General features: G+C 39.3%; 2 protein-coding genes across 2 annotated transcripts in view; both read right to left on the bottom strand.

Moving 5' to 3' along the window:
• Positions 1–23,720, bottom strand: part of RNF150 (ring finger protein 150) — a 274,139-nt gene that overhangs the window by 107,254 nt on the left and 143,165 nt on the right. The window contains exon 2 of the mRNA XM_045997796.1: positions 7,452–7,702. Coding sequence (XP_045853752.1) covers positions 7,452–7,702 — 251 coding nt within the window. The remainder of the gene's footprint in view (positions 1–7,451; positions 7,703–23,720) is intronic.
• LOC123937171 (40S ribosomal protein S29-like) lies at positions 21,867–22,788 on the bottom strand. The gene is made up of 2 exons (XM_045997797.1): positions 22,784–22,788; positions 21,867–22,144 (listed from the first exon to the last, which is right to left on the bottom strand). The coding sequence occupies exon 2, from the start codon at positions 22,138–22,140 to the stop codon at positions 21,970–21,972; it is 171 nt and encodes a 56-aa protein (XP_045853753.1). The 5' UTR covers positions 22,141–22,144; positions 22,784–22,788; the 3' UTR covers positions 21,867–21,969.

Here is a 23,720-nt window from a genome sequence, read left to right as displayed (position 1 = left end):
TATTCACTTTTACGTGTCCCAGCTCCTGAGAGAACCCCAGATTTGACAGTACTCTAGATCCTCACCTAAACTGCCTGGGAGAGTCACATTTATGTCTGGGTTTATGTCTGATTATTTAACAGAGCATTCTGGGATTCAGCAGAGATGAGACTCCAGTGGGCTGGAATGTGACATTACAAAAAGCAGTCCCCTCGAGCTCCTGTGTGTGCTCTGTGATGACCTGTATCCTAATCCAAATGGGCCACTTCAACAGCCTCTTGCACATCACAGGACTTGTTCAGAAATGGGAATCAGGAGTCTGACCCCTCCTTCAGTTCTACGGAAACAATTAGTCACTGGACTCAGGCACCCATAGGCCAGTGGATAGACCAGGTTCCCCAAAGGATGCTGGTCTGAAAAAAATGAGGACAGGGCTGTACAGAGACAAGCACCATGAGTGAAGAAGGTCCGTGCAGACCCGTGGACCCTGAGCAGGGAAGCAATGGATCAGATGGAGCGTGAGGCTGTGGTTGGTCTCTGCAAACCAGCCTCCTGGTTTACCTCCCTGTGGGCGCCTACATGCACGGGAGAGTGAGGTGTGAGGCACGGAGTGAATGGCTTTAAATGGTGATATGCACCAGAGAGAAAATAAAACAAATGCATAAAATAATACGCTAGAGGGAGAGAGATGGGGCCCGAGGCCACACTAGCTTATATCAAGCTGTCTTCGGACCTCTGCTGGATGTTCACCCTCCAGGACAGCTCCTCCTGTCCTGACCATTTAAATGGCATCTGTGTTCCGATGGCTCCCATGTTTCTATGTCCAGCTCTTCTTCCTTCCTGACCTCCAGACTTGCATGTCCAAATGCCTAGCCTCTGTGTTAGGGATGTGGTAGATAGAAGAGGCTTCTCAAATGTAACATCTCCAAACCCAAATTCAGAGTTCCCTGCCCCTCTGGATCTCGTCTCCTGTCCTTCCCATTTCAGCTCATGTGGTGAAAACAGACCTAACTGCATCCCTGATTTTTCTCTTTCTCTCGCGCGTATGGTAAACATGTCATTTATCATCCGGACTATCATTTTTGAGAGTAAAATGGGGAGTTATTAACAATTAGGCTGGTATAAACTAGGATATATTCTTTATACGCTACATTTAACCCATAGGATTTTAAAATACTGTCCTAATCGGATCTTTCTGACTTCTTACTCACTCTGGTCCAAACCCATCACTGGTCATTGGACTACTGGACTAGCATCTGACTGGGTTTCTATCTGTTTCCGTGTGTATTGTTTGTTGATGCCACTACAATGCAAGCTATGTAAAGCCAGAGTCCTCATCTATGTAGCAAATATGGAAAACAACTTTTCTTTTTTCTAGCACAGAAACTTCTGGAAGACTTGAAAGGGAAGTGTTAAGAGTTGCTGCCTCTGGGGGGCGCTGGAGAAAGGGAGGTTAACAAAGGGAGTTTGAGGTGAGAAAAATTTACTTTTAAATACACACCCTTTTGCTTTTTCTTGAAAACTGTGTGCATACGCCATCACCGTTAGTTAAAAGCCACTGCTACATGGGGGATTATCCTCTAAGAAGGCCAGATTCTTCCTCTGTACTCTATTTATATGCTTTCCTTTTCCCATAACTCTGGAGAAAAGATGGAAAAAAGATCCCATTTTGTTTCAAACTGTGTCATCTGAGCTAAAAACCCGTATCTAGATTAATGTCTCTTTGTGAGTCACAGAAGAATTGAGCTATTTAAATTTGGGGAGATCCTATTTTCTAAGAATTGGCTTATCTATTAAAGGTTAACAACTACCTAATAAGTCACACATATTTTCTCATTGGATACCCCTTGGATGGGGCTGACACGTGACCAGTCTCACTTTACATGTGAGGAAGGACAGGAATAGAAAGGCAAAGGAGAAATTCTTTTCTAAAGGAAATTATATATTCTTATCCCACCCAGCAAAGGGTCAAAGTACAGTGCCAATTTTGATCAGGAAACAGTCCTAACTTTTAACATGATCCCAATTCACTGAGGGACCCTGAGGGTAACATCTTGCAATTTGAGGGAAGTTAATAAAATGGGAGCAGAGTAAAAACTGAAGCCTTACAAACCAACTTCCATACCATTTGCTTCCAATTAGCTTTTCAGAGTATGCATATGCCTACAGACATGCAAATTTGATCTACCTGCACAGAGTGAATTGATGATTAAAATAAGTAATCAACTAATAAATTCAAGCTTAAAATGTCATGCTTGACTCAATTGCATAATGATGACTTGGACAATCTTTAGACTCAAAAATACAGGGTTACCACAGACCTGTACCCCTGGGGATAAAAATACATTATATGTTTATTTAAAAAAAAAAAAGAAAGAAAAATATACAGGGTTACCATTTTTATTTATCAGTATCAGATTAGCTAGGTATCCTAGCAATAACTGATTTATATATGTATGTATATATGTATATAGTTTCTTTTTTATAAAGATTTTATTTATTTATTTGGCAGTTAGTGAGAGAGGGAACACAAGCAGGCGAAGTGGGAGAGGGAGAAGCAGGCTTGCCGGTGAGCAGGGAACCAGACGTGGGACTCGATCCCAGGACCCTGGGATCATGACCTGAGCCAAAGGCAGATGCTAAATGACTGAGCCACCCAGGGGCCCTGTTTAGTTTCTTTATATTTGTAAACTTTAGCAATCAGTGAAACTGAACATGCTAGTTCTATATTTTCACTGCCTTGTTTCTGGCTGGTAGTAAGTGTCCACTTAAATCCCAGAATATTCAACAGAAGTGGTAAAGTGGACTTGTAAGTAGTCATCAAGGAATCTGCAGGAGAGTAATAAGGGTACTATTCATTGAAAGCTTAAACAGTGATTAGCATGATGTTCAGAGGCTTTGAAAAATAATATACACTAACTCATATAATTTTTACTATAGCCATAAGAGGAAGGTGTATTCCCATTTAGTTCAGAAAGCCAAAGCATGAAGAGATTAAGTAATTTGCCCATGTTTCGTAAGCGGTGAAATTGGACTGCTACATAACCACTAAAAATCATGCTTTTTTTTTTTTTTTTAAGATTTTATTTATTTATTTGACAGACAGAGATCACAAGTAGGCAGAGAGGCAGGCAGAGAGAGAAGAGGAAGCAGGTTCCCTGCTGAGCAGAGAGCCGGATGCAGGGCTCTATCCCAGGACTCTGGGATCATGACCTGAGCTGAAGGCAGAGGCTTTAACCCACTGAGCCACCCAGGCGCCCCTAAAAATCATGTTTTAAGGATTATTTAATAACAGGGGAAAATGCTCAGCAACTAATTAAAAAGTGGAACACAAAACTTACATGTGTATTTGCATCTCATACATAGACACATATACAATGACAATTTACTAAATATATAAACCTGAAAGGTAAGATCCTCAATTGTTAACTATTCCATGTGGTAATGGGTGATTTGTCTTCTCTTTTAGCATTTTTTTTGAATGCCAAAACTTATTAGAATGAGCATGTATCATCTTGAGAATCAGAGAAGAAGCAGTAACAAAGGTTTTTAGAAATTGTTCCAGAAGCTGTAGCAAATTTAAACAAATCGATTGCCATAGGATAGGAATAGTCAAAGAGTCGTCCTTTTAAAAAACAACCCAGACCTTACTGCCTTGCAGAAATTTTCTACTAATACTTATAAGAATCAGCTAATTCCAGTCTTACTTAAAATGCTCTTGCGCTTGGCTATCCAACAGAACTTTCCACGATGATGGCAGTGCATATGTAGGACATTTGAAATGTAGGTAGTATAACTGAGAAACAGAATTTAAATTTCATTAGAACTTAAAACTTAAAAAATTAATTTGACTGGTCACACATGGCTAGTGGCTACTGTGTTGGACATTGCAGTTCTAGACTATTAAAAAAATGGAGGAAAATTTGCAAATTCCTTTTAAAAAGCCAGTATAACTGTTACCTGAATATGATTAAAAATGTAAATTGTGGATGAATTTCCACATATGTATATCAGGGTATAAAATACGGCTCCTGGGTAGCTCAGTTGTTGAGCGTCTGCCTTCAGCTCAGGTCATGATCCCACCATCCTGGGATTGAGCCCCGCATTGGGCTCCCTGCTCAGCAGGGTTTCTGCTTTTCCCTCTCCCATTCTGCCTGCTTGTGTTCCCTCTCTCACTGTCTCTCTGTCAAATAAATAAATAAAATCTTAAATAAAAAATACAGATACAATCTAGCATGTGTTAGAAGAATAGTATGTATGGAAGATTTGGGATGGTCTAATATTGGGAAATCCATTAATACAATACACTCCTATTAACAGATCAAGAGAAAAAACTCAGACCACAGCTGTTGAAAAGGGATTTGTTAAAATTAAACCTCCATTTCTGATTAAAAACTCTGAACGAGGGCACCTGGGTGGCTCAGTGGGTTAAAGCCTCTGCCTTCGGCTCAGGTCATGATCCCAGGGTCCTGGGATCGAGCCCCACATCGGGCTCTCTGCTCAGCGGGGAGCCTGCTTCCTCCTCTCTCTCTGCCTGCCTCTCTGCCTACTTGTGATCTCTGTCTGTCAAATAAATAAATAAAAATCTTTAAAAAAAAAAAAAAAAAACTCTGAACGAAAGGAGACTAACCTGCATTTATGTAACACAAGAAAATATATATCTTGACCTAGAAAATTACATGGAAAAGTAACAAAATGGAGAAATGATTAAAAAAAAAATCCCATTAAACTCAGGATTTCCCATTAAATGCTTAATGAAGAGAAATATATTCAGTGTTACCACTATTACTTTAGCTGATTCTGGAGGTACGAGCCAATAAAATTAGATAATAGGAAAAAAATAAGAGGTCTAAAATTTTGAAAGAAGTAAATTATCGCTAACTGTGCATATTACTAATGTAATCCTGATACACTAATATAAACAATCACAAATACTTCATATGGACCTAAGCTCTGTCATTGGTTCAATTACTAGCACTATTAACAATTAGCTGTGTGACAGTGAGCAAGCTATTTAATCTGTTTCCTCTGTATAATGGGGACAATACTATCCTATCAAACGGTTAAGACTATTAAATATGTAAATATATATAGAACTCTTAGAACATACATATAATACTATTTAATATTACCATCAGTATTAAAATAATACCAAGGCATGTTATAATCATTACAAAATATTATGAATTATAAAATATATAAAGTATAAATATATAAAGTATAATAATGTACAGAATAAAAATACAAAAGTCAAAGTCCTTCCTATAAAAGGAAAAAGGATAATTTCATTGTGTTGCTATTATAAATTTCATTTTAAATTTCATTTAAATTTCATTATAAATTTCATTTTAAATTTCATTTAAATTTCATTCATTTAAATATATAAAGTATAAATATATAAAGTATAATAATGTACAGAATAAAAATACAAAAGTCAAAGTCCTTCCTATAAAAGGAAAAAGGATAATTTCATTGTGTTGCTATTATAAATTTCATTTTAAATTTCATTTAAATTTCATTTAAATACTTAGGAATAAATATATAAAAGTGTGTGATTAAATAAGAATATTAAAAAATGCTAGCAGGGGACAAAAAGAATCATTGAGTAAAGGGCAAACATATACAAAGGGAGATTCAACAATATAAGTTACAAATTATTCTATAAACTTAAAAAACAGATAAAAGTGACTCAAAATTTATATAAAAATAGACATTAAAAAGTAAGGGTAGAACAATAAAGGAATGTTAGCATAAATAGATATGAGACAATATTATAGTGCCAAAGTACTCAAAATAGTATGGTACTGAAGTCTGAATAGATAGATTCAGAAGTCTGAGGGCACAGAAATAGAACAAATTCATATTGGTATTTAATACATGCTGAATGGAGATACTGCATATGAGCGGGGGAGAAGATTAATTATTGAATAAATACCAGTTATAAAATCTGGTAGGTAGGCCATCTGAAAAATATAATGCTGGCTTTCTACTTGATTCTTTATACTAAGGTAAGTTCTCTGTAGATTAAAGACTTAATCATAAAAATTAAATAAAAAGTAGTGGTAGTGGATGGAAATATGAGAGAATGTTTTTCTATAGTCTTGGTCTGTAGAAGATCTTATTATACAAAACTTGGGAGTTATATAAAAGGATAAATTCAGTTATCTAAAACCCCCGAATTTCTGCATGGCAAAAAAAAATCAAAGGCAATGACAAATTTGGAAGATAATATTAAATCTTATGTCAGTTAAGTCCTTTGACTAATAGTCTTCTCTTCAATTTCTTTGACTCACACACATTAGTGAGAAAATGACCAACAATTCAACCAAAAATTGGTCAGACAATATAAGCAGGCATTCCAGAGAAAAAAATTCACTTTTTCTATTTTACTTGAAAAGATATCCAACACTATTTGTGATTAGAAAAATGTGATGATTCAACCTTTTTGGCAGACTTTGCACAGTATCTATCATCATTTTATACACACACCCCCCCCCACCTCAATGCCCTATCTATTAAACTTCCAGAATTTACCTTAGGGGTATACTCACAGATGTGCTCAGTATCACATGTGTTTTTTGTTGTTTTCTTTTCTTTCCTTTTTTTTTTTTTGGTTGGTAAGAGAAACTGGTTTAATAAATGTGAAATATGCTGGAAATGAAATGTCATACAGTCATTAAAAATGAGATGGTAGCTTGGATTGAGTGTGGAGATGAATAATTCCAAGAAGTGAGAAATAAAGGTACAGAGTTAAGGGTGCTACCATTTGTTTAAAAATACGTGTTTGTAAGCACATAAAATATTCTTGGAAGAGAAGATAGTCCAGGAAGATGGCTGGATAACTGAGAGACGGACATAGGAAGGCAATTACTTTTAACTGCACACCATTTTATACCTTTTGCATTTTATACCATATGCATACATTATCCATTCCAAAATTAATTTCTTCTTTTTTTTACTAGTTTACGATACTGATTAATTTTATTTATTTATTTATTTATATTAACATATAAGGTATTATATGCCCCAGGGGTACAGGTCTGTGAATCATCAGGCTTACACATTTCACAGCACTCTTAAAACAGCTTTTACTTTTTTATCTCCTTTTCTTCTTCCATTCGCCAGAAAATCCTGGCTCTTCCCACACGATGCTGCATATTACCACAATCTCAGCTCACTCCCCTTCCTCCCTTTTTTACTTGCCTAAATAAATAACTATCCACAAAATGAACAACAGGAATGTGGGACAAAGCACCTTATGTTACGGAACAATACTAGTAAAACATCAAAATGTGTTTTTAGAAAGAGCTGAAAAACTATGTGACAAATGGTAACAATGATTATCTTGAGCGGGGGGATACCAGGTAATTTTGGTTTTATCTTGGTATTTTCTGTGATTTCCGAGGTTTATATGGCAATATGTATTACTTTTAAAATAATTTTTAATTTTTAAAAAACTTCTTGCTACTCACCTGGTTCCTGTCCCTGGCATTTGCATATCGAAACCTCTGGATATAATAAAAGACCAGCCATGCGAGGGATATGATCATCAGGACGATGAAGGAGATGGAGACAAACACAACCGAAGTGCGGCTCACGTATTTCTGCAAGTTCCGGGTTCCAATGGTGATGTACATGGTCACTGTGACGTTCCTTTCCAGCAGGCTTACTATCTCCTTCCCTTTTGGCTCAGGAATCATTATTGCCACGATGTCTTCTACACCTGTTGTGACAGGGACAAGGAGGGGGTAACAAGGGTAAGGTGAGAAGAGAGAGAGAGGGAGAAAATCATAGTGAAATGTCTAGACAAAGTGATGCATAGCCAAATAATGACCCTACTTTTGACAATTCTATGCCAGACCTAACAGCCGGCTCCAATTCGAAGATCTCACAGCTAGAAAAGGAGTCAAATTCTCAACCTCCTGCAGCTACCTTGTATGTGAGAAAAGAACCTAAACGGAATTCATGACCCTTCCCACCTAGCCCAGTTTACAGTTCTCTGGGGCACTTCACAGACCCCCAAGGAGGGGAAGAGGCACCTTCTACCCCGTAGGAGAAGGGTAAGATGCCCAATTCTGTGCCTTCCCCCTCGCGACACCAGGAATCCTCAAATACAGATCTCTATCATTTCTAAGGCAGTTTTCTCCTACCTTGAGTACCCAAAGTAACTCCAAATGGGTTTCTTGACAAACTCTAATGATTTGTAAACATTAATATCATGGCCTCAGAACTATTTCCTACTTATTTTATCGAATTCAACATAAACAGCTTGGGTCTCCTCATACTCAGCAAAGAGAGAAGATGGAGACTGCACAATTTCAAAATTGTTTTACCTCGACTTTCAAATATTCCTCCCCCCATGCCCATTACTTGACAGTCTGAAGCCAAAGTAGCGATGCTGGGGGGTCAAAGTTACCCTGTGTCATTGTCCCTTTTTTTTTTTTTTTTAAGATTTTATTTATTTATTTGACAGAGAGGGAGAGATCACAAGTAGGCAGAGCAGCAGGCAGAGAGGGGGTAAGCAGGCTCCCCTGCTGAGCAGAGTCCCACGGGGGCTTGATCCCAAGACCCTAAGATCATGACCTGCTGAAGGCAGAGGCTTTAACCCACTGAGCCACCCAGGCGCACCCACTGTCCCTATTCTTGATGACACTGTGCAAGGCACAGCCTCCACGGGGAGTCTTCAGGACTGGTATGATACCAGCTCCAAAATGACCAACTCAACATGCCACCGTGGCTGATCCTTGGACTAGAATATTGATTTTAGTTTCACCAGGGTAGGTTCTCTGGTATCACTCCAGTTCACGCTCACAAAGCTCTGAGTGAGCCCTCCTTCCATATGGTAATAGCCCATGACCTGGGGTCATTGCTAATTAAAGAGAGTAAATTTGCAATTAAGATATTGCAGATTCAGGGCAAAATTAAACACTGCTGTAGCTGCTTCAAGTTGGCCTCATTCACGGCTGAGGTCAGTCTGCTGGATGGAACTACCAGATTACCTCTGCTCAGAGGGCTGCAAGCTCTTAGAGGCTACTTAGGGCTTTCACTTGACCTTGATCTCTATGCAAGTTTGCAATTCTAAATTCCTTGCTGGTATTCCACTGAATAAATACTTTAAAAGCTAACTACATACGAAGGTATCTGTGTGTGCTACATCAATTACCTATTTTTTTAAAATTCCTAAAACTTTTGTATTGGGCCAGCTGTAAAGTCAGAAAGCCAAAGAGGATTTAGATTTGGCTGTGATTTCTGGGAATTACTGAGACTGATGGCTTGAATTTCAATTTTGCAAAATTTACTGACAATTCTGATGCTCCTTCTCTTTTCATGTTTACTTTGGCTAATGGCTGCTTGTGGTCTGAGGTTTTGTTGAGGGATTAAGGCTACTGACAGGTTTTGTCTCTACAGAAATATGATCTTATGTGTATACTAGACTAGTCTGGCCTGATGAGGCCCATCCCAGTGCTGTAGCTATTTTATAGGTAGTATATTCTAGTAGTGGTAGAATAATAATTTTTCATTTAATTTACTTCCTTATTTATATTTTTAAATCATGTCTACTCAGGACTCTAGAATTCGGTTTTTGAGGATGGGATCTTGGGGTTATTTATGAGACTTTGTATGCTCAGACTTGCACACATTCTACAGTTTTCATTCCTAGTTCAGTCATTTTTATTATTTATTTTTATTGAAGTACTGTGGACCTACAGTGCTGTATTAGTTTCAGATGTACGACACAGTGACCCGATAGTTCAATGCCATACATGATGATTTGCCCACCATGAGAAGGCTTTTACATTTTTTGGTAGTCAAATTTTATGAATATAATCCCGTATGGCTTCCAGTTTTGATTCTCTGCTTAGAAAGCTCTTCTTCACTCAAGAGGATAGCAAGACTCATCAAAAATTGCTTCTCAAAACACAGTTTTATGCTTTACATTTAAATGTTAACCCGAACGTGATTTAGTAACAAAACAATATTTACTGCGCTCTTACAATGTGATGGGCAGAGAGGAGACAGATAGGATGCAGTTGAGAATCTAAATTCTCAGATATGATTGGATCGACTTTTGGACTTTGATTTACAGTAAGGTTGGCCTTTCTTTCGCTGAACCAATCGCAGGCTGCTTTAGTTGTGCAACTTTTTTTTTTTTTTTTGGTCAATGCTCCTCTTTTATTTCTTATTTTTTTATAAACATATAATGTATTTTTATCCCCAGGGGCACAGGTCTGTGAATCGCCAGGTTTACACAATTCACAGCACTCACCATTAGTTGTGCAACTTTTAACATCTTTATTCTCTGGCGGCCTGTCTTCACTCATTCTCCTCCATACACTTTTCCTACTCTCTGCTTATGCATCAAAGACCACAGAGCCTAACAGTGAAGAGTCAAAGCCCAGCTCAACATTTTAAAAACAGGCAACCAGGGGCTCTTGGGTGGCTCATTGGGTTAAGCATCTGACTTTGGCTCAGGTCATGAACTCGGGGTCCTGGGGTCAAGCCAGGTGGTGTCCAGCACTGTGCTCAGTGGGGAGTCTGTTTGTCCCTCTGCCCCTCCTCCCACTCATGCTCTCCGTCTCTCAAATAAATAAATAAAATCTTTATTTTTTTAATTTAAATTTGGTTAGCTAACATATAGTACAGCATTAGTTTTTGATGTAGTGTTCAACGATTCGTTAGTTGTGTATAACAAAAATAAATAAATAAAAATAGGCAACCAAATTTTGGATATCCACAAAGTTTTAAATCACTCCTCATCCATTTTTGGGGACCTGAGAAAATACTTTCTGTTCCTGTAAGGCAAAGTTAAGTGACCATTTTAAAGCATTTAAACTTAAGTGCTTAGTTAACATTGCCCACATTGTTCGTACTATTGGTGTACCTTCATGATAGAAAACAGCCACTTGGAAGGAGAAACAGTCAAAGTAGCAATAGAGCAGTTCTATTCATCTAGACCTCAACTTTATTCATATTTCTAGGGCTGATGATGGTTAAAAAAAAAAATAGATGGGATTCTTGGATATTTCTCCATATGCTTTAGGCTGTGGATTACTGTGCGCGGTAAAGGGTATGCATTTATCCCAACAGGAACAGTCATTAAGAATTTAGGTACAGGGACGCCTGGATGGTTCAGTTGATTAAGCGGCTACCTTCGGCTCAGATCATGATCCTGGAGTCTCAGGATTGAGTCCCGCATCAGGCTCCCTGCTTGGCAGGGAGTCTGCTTCTCCTGACTTCTCCCCTCTCATGCTCACGTTCTGTCTCTCACAAGTAAAAAAAAAAAAAAAAGAAGAAGAAGAAAGAAAGTAAATTTAGGTATGTAGGTTATCCAAAACCAGTACAGTGAAGTGGATCTGGATGAATCATCTGATCAGTCTTATCAATGCACAAAATCCAGGGCAGAAGCTACCACAGGGTCTCATATGTTGAAACGAGGCACGTGCACCAAGGTGAGTAATCAGATAACTCCCTGATCTTTGCTTCATTTTGAAATGCACAGCCACAGTGTCAGGCAGAAGCCAGCAGCTTCTCCCCAGGTAAATGGTAGCGTAATTGCTTCTGCAGCTGTGTGGGAGGGAGGGAGGGAGAGAAGCAGGGGAGAGGAGGAGGAGAACGCACTGAAAGCCTGAGTGCTCTCAGAGTTACATGCTGCCCTGAGTATCTTATCTAGGACACACCTGAAGCTCTGAGACTCGGGGAAAGGGAAGTTAGCAGATAGCCAGTTTTGCGGAGATAAAAGCTACAGAGGCTCTGCCTGGGATTTGGGAAATTCTGTGTTTACCATGATACCTACTCGCTCAAATACTGATTGCTTCTTTTGCAAAATTATGTCAGCCGACCATTTATTTTCCGCCCAAAGTCATTTTAAACTTCTGAATGATAGTTATTATATAATTATGGAGTATTCTGGAAAAGCTCTTCAGCCGGGCGAGACAATGTGTGCCCAGCGCACGTATGATCCAGCGGCCACACGGCAAGGGTGCTCTGGATTTTTAGCGCTCCCTTTCCCAGGACAGCATTCAATCGCCATTTTCTAATTTGGTATATGCAGATAGTAAAGGATCAAAACAGAAGTGCAGGAATCTAAAAAATGTTTAATAACCAGAAAATCCATGACTTGTAAATTCAAAACCAGGTTGTTTAAACGCTGCATTAAGACAACGCCTAGGACACCAACAGAGTGTTAGACCCTGGACAGAGCACCAGTCCCGTTCCTCCCTGCACAGCTCAGAGAGTGGTACCATCTCTCCTGGGTTCGTGTGATCAAAAATCCTTTATCAGTTCTCTGTATCCTCTACAGAGGGCCTTTCAGAATTTAGGCAATAATAAGAAAAGGCTGCAGTATTTCCTTTGGAGATATTTTCTATTTATTTACTTAATATCTTTTTTTTTTTTAAAGATTTTATTATTTGACAGAAACACAGAGAAGGAACACAAGTAGGGCGAGTGAGAGAGGGAGAAGTAGGCCTCCCGCTGAGCAGAGAGCCAGATGTGGGGCTCAACCCCAGGACCCCAGGATCATGACCTGAGCCGAAGGCAGATGCCTAATGACTGAGCCACCCAGGTGCCCCTCTTTTTTTTTTTTTTTTTTTTTTTTTAAATAGTTCCTGGGGCGCCTGGGTGGCTCAGTGGGTTAAGCCTCTGCCTTCAGCTCAGGTCATGATCTCAGGGTCCTGGGATCGAGCCCCGTATCGGGCTCTCTGCTTGGCAGGGAGCCTGCTTCCTCCCCTCTCTGGCTGCTGCTCTGCCTACTTGTAATCTCTCTCTCTCTCTCTCTCTCTCAATCTGTAAAAAAGAAAAAAAAAATTTAAAATAGTTCCTGATTATCACCTGTTCTTGTGACACAATGCGTGGAAACTGATCTTAAAAACTACAAAGTATCATATAAATGTAGAGTATTATGGCTCAGGTCATGATCTTGGGGTCCTGGGATCGAGCCCAGTGATTTAACATTAGAAAATATATTAATGCTTTTTAATACATCAAAGACTGAAAGGAACAAAGTATATGATCATCTTGTGTGGCTAGCTATCCTTCAAGATCTGGTGTCTTTCTCACCTACAGTCTTAGTGTGTTAGCTAGGCACAGGCTGACCATGGAAAAGTGTTAGTCCCTGCCTCACTTGCAGCTAGATGTGGCTACATGATTAGTATTGGCCACTGAGATGTGAATGGAGACGATGACTGCCACTGCGTATGTGCTCCCCAGATTGTCTCCCCTTTTCCCTGACTTCGGCTAGAGAGATGTGGAGTGGCCAGCTTCTTAGAGAAGGAAGCCACACATTGTGGATAGCACCCATTCTTGATTCTTATTAGGAATAGTAGCAGGAAATTTCCTTCATGTGATAAAAGATCTACCAGAAGCAGCACATTAAACTGAGGACACATTAGGGGGTCCCCAATTCAAATGGTGAAGAAGACCAAGAGGAGCCAACAGTTAAAGCAGAAGTGGTATCCGGCATAAAGAGACATAGAAACTAGAGTGTAAATACTGGAAAGGAAGAGTGTAAGCTGTCATTATTTCAGCAAATCACATGACCATCTAGAAAAGCCAAGATAATTTAGCTTTTGAAATTAGAAGAATGTTCACTCAACACAAGATTCAAAATCCACAACAAAAATGAAGGGCTTTCTATATCCCAGTAATATCTCACCAGAAATGTAATGGAAAATAACAGCAGCAGAAGTTACAAAATATCTAAGCACACATCTAAACAAACACTGGCTCCCTATGAAGAAAACCGCAAAATACAGTTTTCTCTGAGAGACATCAAAAATTTCTAAAGCAGTTTTCAATTTAACCAAGGATTATTTAGTATTATACATTTAGTTTCCAAACATATGTGATTTTTAAAGTTATCCATATGTAATTATTGTTTTATTATTTCATTATGGTCAAGGAACACAGGCTCTTGATATTGTTCCTTAATCATCTAATACATTTTTAGGGGCTAAATGTTCCGTTTGTATCCAGAAACATTGTATTCAAAACTATTCTTTGGGGGGGGGGCGCCTGGGTGGCTCAGTTGTTGAGCGTCTGCCTTTGGCTCAGGTCGTGATCCCAGGGTGCTGGGATTGAGCCCCCATCAGGTTCCCTGCTTGGCAGGAAGCCTGCTTCTCCCTCTCTCACTCTGCCTGCTTGTGTTCCCTCTCTCACTGTCTCTCTCTCTGTGTCAAATAAATAAAAATCTTAAAAAAACAAACTATTCTTTGATATATACATCTCGTTGATCAAGTTTATTAATTACATTCAGATTTTCCATATCTCTGCTTATTTTTATCTACGCGATTGCCTGAAAGGGGTGTGTTAAAATGTCTCCTCTAACTGTTGCTCTGTTTTTCCTCTGAAGTTCTGTCAGTTGCTGCTCGTTATTTTGAGTTTCTACGCTGAACTGCATGTACGCAGTTGTGGTGGTTCTGTCTGCTTACACTACTGTTGCGGGCACAGGTCTGGGCTCATCAAGATTCTTGCTCATTGTAACTTTCTGAACTTATATTTGAGGATAGTCTTTGATGCTTTTCAATGTTACTGTGTCTGTTTATGAGTACTGTCAGTTAGTTTGGTAGCACACTAGTGCCCCCTCAGCTGTGGTTTCTGTCAACAGGGAGCTAACCTCAGTCTAGAAGCCCGTGAGCCTCCTGATGTATCATCAAAAGGTCCACAGTAGCCTAACACGACATCACAGTGCCTACGTCATTCACCTCACCTCTCCTCACGCAGACATTTTGTCATCTCACGCTGTCACAGAAGAAGAAGGAGTACAGTACTAGAAGGTATTTTGAGAGAGAGAGACCACGTTCACATGCCTTTTATTACGGTATAGTGTTATAATTCTTCTATTTTATTTTTAGTTACTGTTGTTACTCTCTTACTGTGCCCAATTTCTAAATTAAGCTTTATCATAGTTATGTATAGGAAAACACACAGTGTATACAGGGTTTGTTACTATGCATGGTTTCACGTACCCCTGGGGGATCTTAGAATGTTCCCTGCAGATAAGGGGGAATTACTGTACACAAAGCCTTTCAAGCTGAGGTATTTCATTCCTTTCTTAGTGTCTAAAACATCTGTCTTCATACTTAATGCAAATATTGCCTTTAGTATTTTTTCTCTCCCGAGATTCCTATTATCCTGTTGGTGGCATTCATTCTGTTAGCTATATTTTTATACTTTTCCCTCTCACTCAAAAAACCTTCTATTTTGAAATGATTATAGACTAACAGTGGCAAATATAGTGCACAGAGGTCCCATGCACACATCTCCCAACTTCCCCCAGTGGTGGCATGTCATATATTACAGTGCATTATCAAAACAGGAAATTCACTGGCATAATATAATTAACCAGATTACAGGACTTAGACTTCACCAGTTTGGGCATGTGCAGAGTTTTAAAAGGTCTTTGTGTAAAATTCCACAACATTTTATCACACATGTAGAGTCATTCTTATCACTGCCACAATTAAAATATTGAAATATTCCGTCACCAAAAAGAACTGCCTCTCCCTTTCCTTTCCCTTCCCTAACCTCTGATGTCTACTTACCTATTTTCCATCTCTAGAACTGTATCTTCTAGAATGTTATATAAATGGAATCACGTAGTATCTTACACTTTGACATTAGCTTTTTCCCCCTTACTCAGCAAAATACCCTTAACATGAATCCAAGCTGTTGCATGTATCAGTAATTCATGCCTTTTTACTGATGAATAGCATTCTATGTTACAGAATATTTAACCACAGGTTAACTGTTCATTCATTGTCAGACATATGGGTTATTTCCAGTTTGGAACTATTAAGAATAAAGCTGCTATAATCATTAGTGTAAAAATGTTTGTGTGAATCTAAGTTTTCATTTCTCTGGGATGAACGCCGAGGAGTGCAATTGTTAGGTTGTATGGTAGCTGCATGTTTAGTTTTTAAAAGAAACTGCCAAATTGCTTTCCAGAGTGGCTGTATCATTTTACATTCCCACTGGCAATGCATGAGTGACCCAGTTTCTCAGCATCCTTGCCACTACTTGGAAATACCACTATTTTTTTTTTTTAATTTTAGCCCTTCTAATAGGTATACAGTGGTATTTCACTGTGTCTTTGATAATTTCTCTTTATCTGTTCTGGCTGACTGTGGAAGAGTCTCTCGAGCTCATCTTCCAGCTCATGAATTTGTCTTTAGTTGTATCGCTTCTGTATTTTATCTCATCTATTTGAAATCCACATCAAAAAATTCAAGTTTGAATTTTTCATACTCAATATTTCCTTAAAAAACAAAAACAAAACAAAAAACCCTTTGGCTCCCCCCCCCTTTTTTTTTTAATAGCTTCCACTGTCTAGAAGCTTCTCTTACTGAATATTTGTGGTCCATTTTTTCACTCACTCTTTCTCAGCCGGTATCTGCCCACTTGGTATTTCCTTTAATATTGGTGGTTCTCCTCAGCTAGCTCATCAGCTCTGCCTGGGAGTTCCTATTTCTGTGGTGGAATCAGCTACTCTGCCCAGTCCTATTTTTTTCTGTGGAAAAACCAAGGCAGGGGGCCTCGTTCTGTTCTTCCAGGAGGTTATGGAGAGGTATGGATAAGCTCAGGTGGCCCCAAGAACATGCAGGGCTCCTCCCATTAGTCAGGCTGTCTGTAATTCTGCAGACCGCTTGCCCTCCTCTCAGGGGCCCTGCCCACTTCACCTGAGGCACTGCTGAAGTCCAGGCCCCCTCAGTCAGGAATTTTCTCCCAGGTCCCCGTAGCTCTGCACATCATCTGATCCAACTCCCATTTCCCGCCTGCAGCCTCCTTCTCAAACCTCCTTCTACAACTCTTGGAGACTTGAGTCTCTCGTCAACCAAACCCCTAGTAGCTAGCTTCCATCTCTTCTTAGATTGATTCCTTTGCCTCTTAGCTTTGGTTGATCTGGCTGCCTTACAGGGACAGCAGTTTCTCTGCACTGTGGTGAAGGGGAGAGGTGTTTTTAATTTTTATTTATTTTTATTTAACCACATTCCACATACGTCAGAGCCAGAAGACAGTCTGGTGTCCGTGCTCTGCTTTTCTCCTTCTACACTGTTACTCCCAGCCCCTTCCCATCCTCCTTTGAAAGCCACTTGTCTTGGGAGATTCTCTCCACCGGCATTTCCAGTGAAGTCTCTCATGTCCTTGTCTACCAATCTCCTGTTTATCCCTTTAACACCCTCTAGCTTCTGGCTCATAACATCCATCCTCCTTGGGCTGCCATTTTAGTATTCACACGGATAAGCTGCCCACTACTCTGGCTTGTCGGTCGTTCTCTCTTCTCTTCCCATTCATCTTCCTCTTTCTCTAGTCTTTCTCAAGACACATATTCTTACCCTGGACCCGGTCACTACTAGGAAACTGCACCATCTCTGAAATCCCTATTTCAAAGTGTCACTTTCCCAATGCCCCTGACTCTTCTAGCTCTCGTTACACAGGTACGTCCCCACCAAAGACCCCCCTACCCCCTACTATTTTCTTACTGACCATCAGCCCTCTCCTGGCTTCATTTCTGTCCTTACCCATTTGTCCTAATCTCAGCATAGGTCACATGTTCCATCGTTATCAGAAATCCTCTAAAAATACTCTTAGCTACCTTCCTCTTCTATTTCTCCACAGAACGTGCCCGACGAGATGCACTATTCTATGCCTCCCCTTTATCATGTGAACACAGCTAAGAGAAAAACCTCATGAGTCATCTGTTTCCACTTCAAATTTACGACCCCTTTCCACAAATGAACACCTCACACCGCCTCTCCTACTGGGTTTTGGACCCGCTCTCCCTTTGTCCAAATGATGACCTCAGATCTTTACATCTCTCCTCAAATCTCCCGTGCCTCTTTCCACCCACATTCTCAGTTAGTGATCTTACTGCAGGAGTCACTGAGAAAAAATACCCACCAGAGGGAAATCTCTTGTCCTGTTATTAAATGAGGTAATTCACAGTAAAGCACTTAAGCACAAGGCCTGCCATATAAAAACCACGATATAGATGTCAAGGTTTATTAGAATCATTGCAGTTTTACCACGGCTAAATACAAAAATGGGACTGTCCCACCCCATCCTCCTCTTAGCACAATCCCCTCTACTACAAAGGCCTAATCCTGTAAGTGCAACTGTGCCCAACCAGTGACATCACTTGTCAGGTGTAGGCAGGACACACAGGACTTTTATTTGACGTTAGAGGAAAGCATATGCCCTCTTTTTCTGCTGATCTTAAACAGGAACACCTGGAAGGCTACACTGTGGCAGTATTCCTAGCACCCTAAAGGAAGAAGACCAGAGATGGGACAGACAGAGGACAGCCGAAAAAATCAGGGCAGAAATAATGTGATGACATGATCTGAGCGTTGATCAAGCCAGACCTAAAGACAGAATGTCTTTGGGTTTCACAGTTATCTTGCTAAAGACAGTTTCGTTTGAGTGTTCTGCCCTTTGCTTCCATATGACATAACTAGGTAGGGGTGTGTGTGTGTGTGTGTGTGTGTGTGTGTGTGTGTGTGTACAAAAGAATCCAGGTCTTCTGAATCCCAAGCCACTGTCACTGAACTTCATTATATTTTCATATGATTTTTGGGTGGTCTATAATTTTACTTTATTTGAATTCACATTAACATTCACCCTTAGTGTTTTCATTTGTGTACATATCAGAAAAGAATGTCCACATGAAGCATAATTATTACAACTGCCTTGCATGTATGATTCCAAGGCCATCCTAAGCCATGAATGAGTGGTCATTCCAAATGGCGCCCGTGGGTTGTTGGCTCTTCTAGTCCAGAGACAGGTTAGCGCTATCCCGTACCATGTACCTTTCCTGAAACCCATGCGTGACTACACTTGTTGGGGATGGGAAAGATGTTTTCTGGAATACAGTCTTAGTCTGAACTATAAAAATAGTTTTTGGAGGATAAAAACAAATTCACAGTAGGATTAATTAAGGAGTGTGAAATTTATCATTTGGGAACTAAGCAGACACCTTGTAGTGCAAATCAACATACATGATTCCACCAGAAGTCCCTCAAGCTCAAAATATTAAAGGTTCATCTGAGTTGTTGGCTAAAATCTGGTTGATCTATGTGCCCCCCGCCCCCCGACTGGTTGCTTTGCTGAAAACCTGAAATATGTTAAACGCTGGAGGTTACTGAAGTCCATTTTAATTATGCACCAGATCCTTTAAGTGGAGATTTACCATTATAGTCAGGCAGACGCTCAATAACAACCTACTTTTATGAGGTCGAAACATGTTTAAAGGAGACACTAACAACAGCCAATTTCATTTTCTTTGGAATGGCTCTAGTAACTTAACTCACTGATGTCCGTTCCTCAGCTATGCTTGAGATGATTAGTGACACACACTTTTTTAAAAAAATTCCTATCTTTTCCTGATTTATGAAAATTCATAGAATTTTCTATGAATCTGGGATAATTTTGTATAGGGAGTGATGAATATAATGTAAGGTATTTTATTTATAGTCCCATCTATGGCATTTTCTTTGAACATGCTCAGTAAATCAGACTTAAAAATAACTTACTTCCTTGGGGCGCCTGGGTGGCTCAGTGGATTGAGCCGCTGCCTTCGGCTCGGGTCATGATCTCGGGGTCCTGGGATCGAGCCCCGCGTCAGGCTCTCTGCTCCGTGGGGACCCTGCTTCTCTCTCTCTCTCTCTGCCTGCCTCTCTGCCTACTTGTGATCTCTCTGTGTCAAATAAATAAATAAAATCTTTAAAAAAAAAAAAAACTTACTTCCAGTATTTGTGAGAATTTTAAATGACTAAAAATGGTATCATGGAGCCCAGGCTAAAATAAAACAAATCACAGAATAATTCATCTGTATAATAATTCTGTTTTTATTAGAACAGATAATCTTGCTTAAAGAAATTTCTGCTTATATATATATAAAATCTAATTCTAGTTTGGATAAAAACCAGTATACATATAAGTCTCATTAAAAAGCAAACTGATGGCGGGGCGCCTGGGTGGCTCAGTGGTTTAAGCTGCTGCCTTCAGTTCAGGTCATGATCTCAGGGTCCTGGGATTGAGTCCTGCATCGGGCTCTCTGCTTGGCAGGGAGCCTGCTTCCTCCTCTCTCTCTCTCTCTGCCTGCCTCTCTCCCTACTTGTTATCTCTATCTGTCAAATAAATAAAATAAAAAAAAAAATCTTTAAAAAGCAAACTGATGGAATCATAGGATAGGAGAGGATGACAGACCAAAATTCTACAGCATTTCTCCCTTCCTAGTAATCTAATAGATGGAATTAAATAGCAGAATCATTCACCATAACTTCTAGCTGGAAGGTTTACAACATTTTTAAGCTTTAGGTTCATGATCTCCAAAACTCTAATAGCAAACCCATCTAATTGGAAGGGGTGGGTGTGGATTAAATGAAATAATGCATATAAAGAACCCAGAAATAGGGGATGCTCAATAAATAGAAGCTATTATCACAACCCTTCTCTATCAGATAATTATTTAAAACATTCCAGACAGGGTAAACCTTACAGGAGACAGGACAGGGGTGGGAAGAGGCACACCAAACTTGGCTTCCAGCTTATATCCCCTGAATACTCCGGGGACCCCTCCAAACAGTGGGGCCATGAGGCCCATGCTGAGCAAGTTGCCATTTCTGCAACATGAAGGGTTATCTTTTGACCTACCATTGATCAATAGAAGGAAACTCTGAGGCAGATAATCAGGAAAATAATCTTCAAAGGAAAAAAAAATGAACATAACTGGGTTAGCAATTAATGGCGTATATGATATTGCTGTTAAGGTTGTGAAAAATAAAAATTGTGTACCTTTTAGTTCAAAACAGTCACATAGTCAAAGAATGCATAGATTTATGTTTTGTTTTGCTTTGAACTACGGGGAAAATCACACCGATTATTCCCCAGTACACGATTTTTAACGATGCATGGCCAAGAACTTTGAATTACAATGAAAAAAAACCCACAATGTTAAGGATCTAAGGAGTTTGTAGACATTTATGGCACACTGCTATGTGCGATTTCATAGAATTGGGAAATATACATGAAGAATTTCTTCTCACAATTCTTGCTTAATTGGCAGAAGCCACCTGGAATTCCCAATTCACTACAGAATTAGTAAATGTCTCATTCCTTGATTTATCTTGATGTTTGTTTTTAGTAATCTCCAAAGTTATCTTTAGTCATCTTTGAAAACTAAAAGTGAGAACTCTCTTTATTAAAAGTCCATATTGGAAAATCCCGTTCTTAAGAGCAATTAAAGTTTACTACTTGGGTTTCTAAGAGGAAGCTGGGAATCCCCTCATAGTTTTCCCTGTGGTAAGATGACACAGACTACAAATTCAACAAATAATACTAAGGTCAGTTGAAAGGCCAACTATTAATAAACAGTGAGAAAATACAGCAATAGTGAGACAGAACTTGGTGACAAGCCTTGGTGCATAGCAAATGGGCTTCTCAAGGATCAGAGCTCAAACTCCAAAGAAGTAGAAAGCACTGCATATCCCTCGGCCAGACCCACAGATTCTAGCAACGAGTTCTGATAAACATTTGTATGAAGTACTTTCAGACTAATATGTAAATAGATAAAGTCAATAAGCCTCCTTGGTATTTACACCTCCATTAATAGATATCAGGGCAAGGGGAACCCAGTAGTTTTATTAGGATCTCAGGTCTAGGAAGGGGAGAAGGGCTGGGCAGTTACATATGTATTTTGAAGAAGCTCCACAGATCTGAAATATATCTCCCTGTTCTTTGCTCAATACATTTTTTTTTCCAGCATGAGTACTTTAACATTAAAGAAAAGTAAGCCACATATGTTTATGATGAACCGTTGAGAAAATAGCACATTTTAAAAAGGAGATTCCTGTAATCAATTGACCATTCCATTCACTTTAAAGCACTCATAATTTGAGGATTTTTATTTTACGTACAATGAGCTGGCATTAAGGTAGGTATCTTGGTTATCTGCAGGTAGGTATCTTGGATGACCCATTCAAGGAAGTTCATTTAATCCAACTTAATGAAGCCTATATCCTTCGCATACTGACGGAAACACTGGCGGCACATATTGAGGCCATATTTCCAGATCAGACCATGCCGGTTTGAGCAGACGCAGCAAGAACGAGAACTCTGGCCAAATTTCCTCGGATGGCTCCAATAGAGCTGCTGGTGACCCATCTTGCTCTCTCGGAGGCAACGAGGCAAAAGGCTTTGCTCAATACATTCTACACTGTAAGTTAAGGGGTGTCTATCATTCATGCTGTCCATTACTTCCTCCCCCAGGTCCCCTGGTCCATACTATTTTAGTGCACATTGTCCTGACTTTCAACTGTCAGCTCTGCATTTCTTTGCCTAAATGGCTTCCCTTGCTTACCAAATATCACTCAGACTGTGTGTAGTCCAGAGAAAGGAGGAACTGCCACCACCAGAGAGCAGTCTTGAACTAATGACTGAGGAAGTTGGCGTATAAGTACCTCAGCTACTTTCTCCCTGTGTCTGCAGAACTCTGTGGCACATTGCCACACACTTCTCAGAGCTCTCCAGTGGGATAAGGCTTTAGGGACTCTCAGTGGTAACTTGCCAAATAATACAACCCTTACTGGTTCTTCTTCCCTGTCATGTCTCCATTTCCAAACAGGTGTTTCTTGGACTCCCCTCTCAAATAAATGGCTTGTACTTAAATTCTTATTTTAAGTCTGCTTCTGGGAAAACCCAAACTAAGACTGTGCCAAAACTTATTTCTCTTCCTCTCCTCCTCCTTCTTCTCTTTCTTCTTCTTCTTCTCCTTCTTTTTTGTATAGTTCCCTGATGCTCTAAATACTAGCTATCTTGTCTTGTGACTTAGCGACATACAGTACTTCATAAGTATTACTCTTCAAGAGGTCTATAAATGGAAAGAAAACATCAAAAGCAAAAACGTGAACTCCTCCCCACTAATTTTTTTACTAAAGAATTATTCAGCAGAAGTAGCTTTCATACCTTTTCATGTCGACTTGCCCTAAAGATAGCTGTAGTCACATACCTGAAAACTACTTGTCAAAACCACCTATCTGAAGAGAGAATCAAGTATCCTTCTCTCCATCTCAGCCCCTAGGGGAGATGTATATTCTTTGAACACTAAGCACTCACAGAAATTACTGAACATATCAGTTCTTCTACAGCATTCAATGAAATTATCGAACATTCTGGAAGGCTCATTAATACGGTAACCACCAGACACATGGTGCTATTGAGTACTTGAGATGTAGCAAGCATGACTGAGGGATTGAACTTTCAATTTTAGTTGATTTAAATTTTAATTTAAAACCATTACTTAGTTCAATTATTGGAAAACTTAAACATTTTGAAACAACTTGAGTATGGGAATCTACTTTTTTAAATGTACATTTCCTAAAACTTAAATACAGATCAAGAATGTATGATAGAAATTTAGGATCCCTGTTGAGGTATGAAGTATAAAATATGCACTGGAATTTGAAGAAATTGTCTGAAAAATGTCACTGGTAATTAACATTTGATAATTAATAATTAGTAGCTAATATTTTACATGGGTTAAATGTAAAAGTGATAATATCTTGGTTACATAAAATATCTTACATTGAACTTGTTTTCTTTTTTTTAAAAAAGAATGTGACCATGAGAAAGCTAAATTACAAATGCAGCTCACATTATACCTCTGTTGGACAGCCCTGTTCAGCCACCCCATGAGGAACTTTTATTTGCTAGCCTAGTGGGTAAAATCATTGCTGTATAAAAAG

This window comes from Meles meles, chromosome 2, assembly GCF_922984935.1.
Source record: "Meles meles chromosome 2, mMelMel3.1 paternal haplotype, whole genome shotgun sequence".
NCBI classification, from domain to species: Eukaryota; Metazoa; Chordata; class Mammalia; order Carnivora; family Mustelidae; genus Meles; species Meles meles.
The sequence above is the reverse complement of the archived record's forward strand: the minus strand, read 5'-3'. Positions and strand labels throughout refer to the sequence as shown.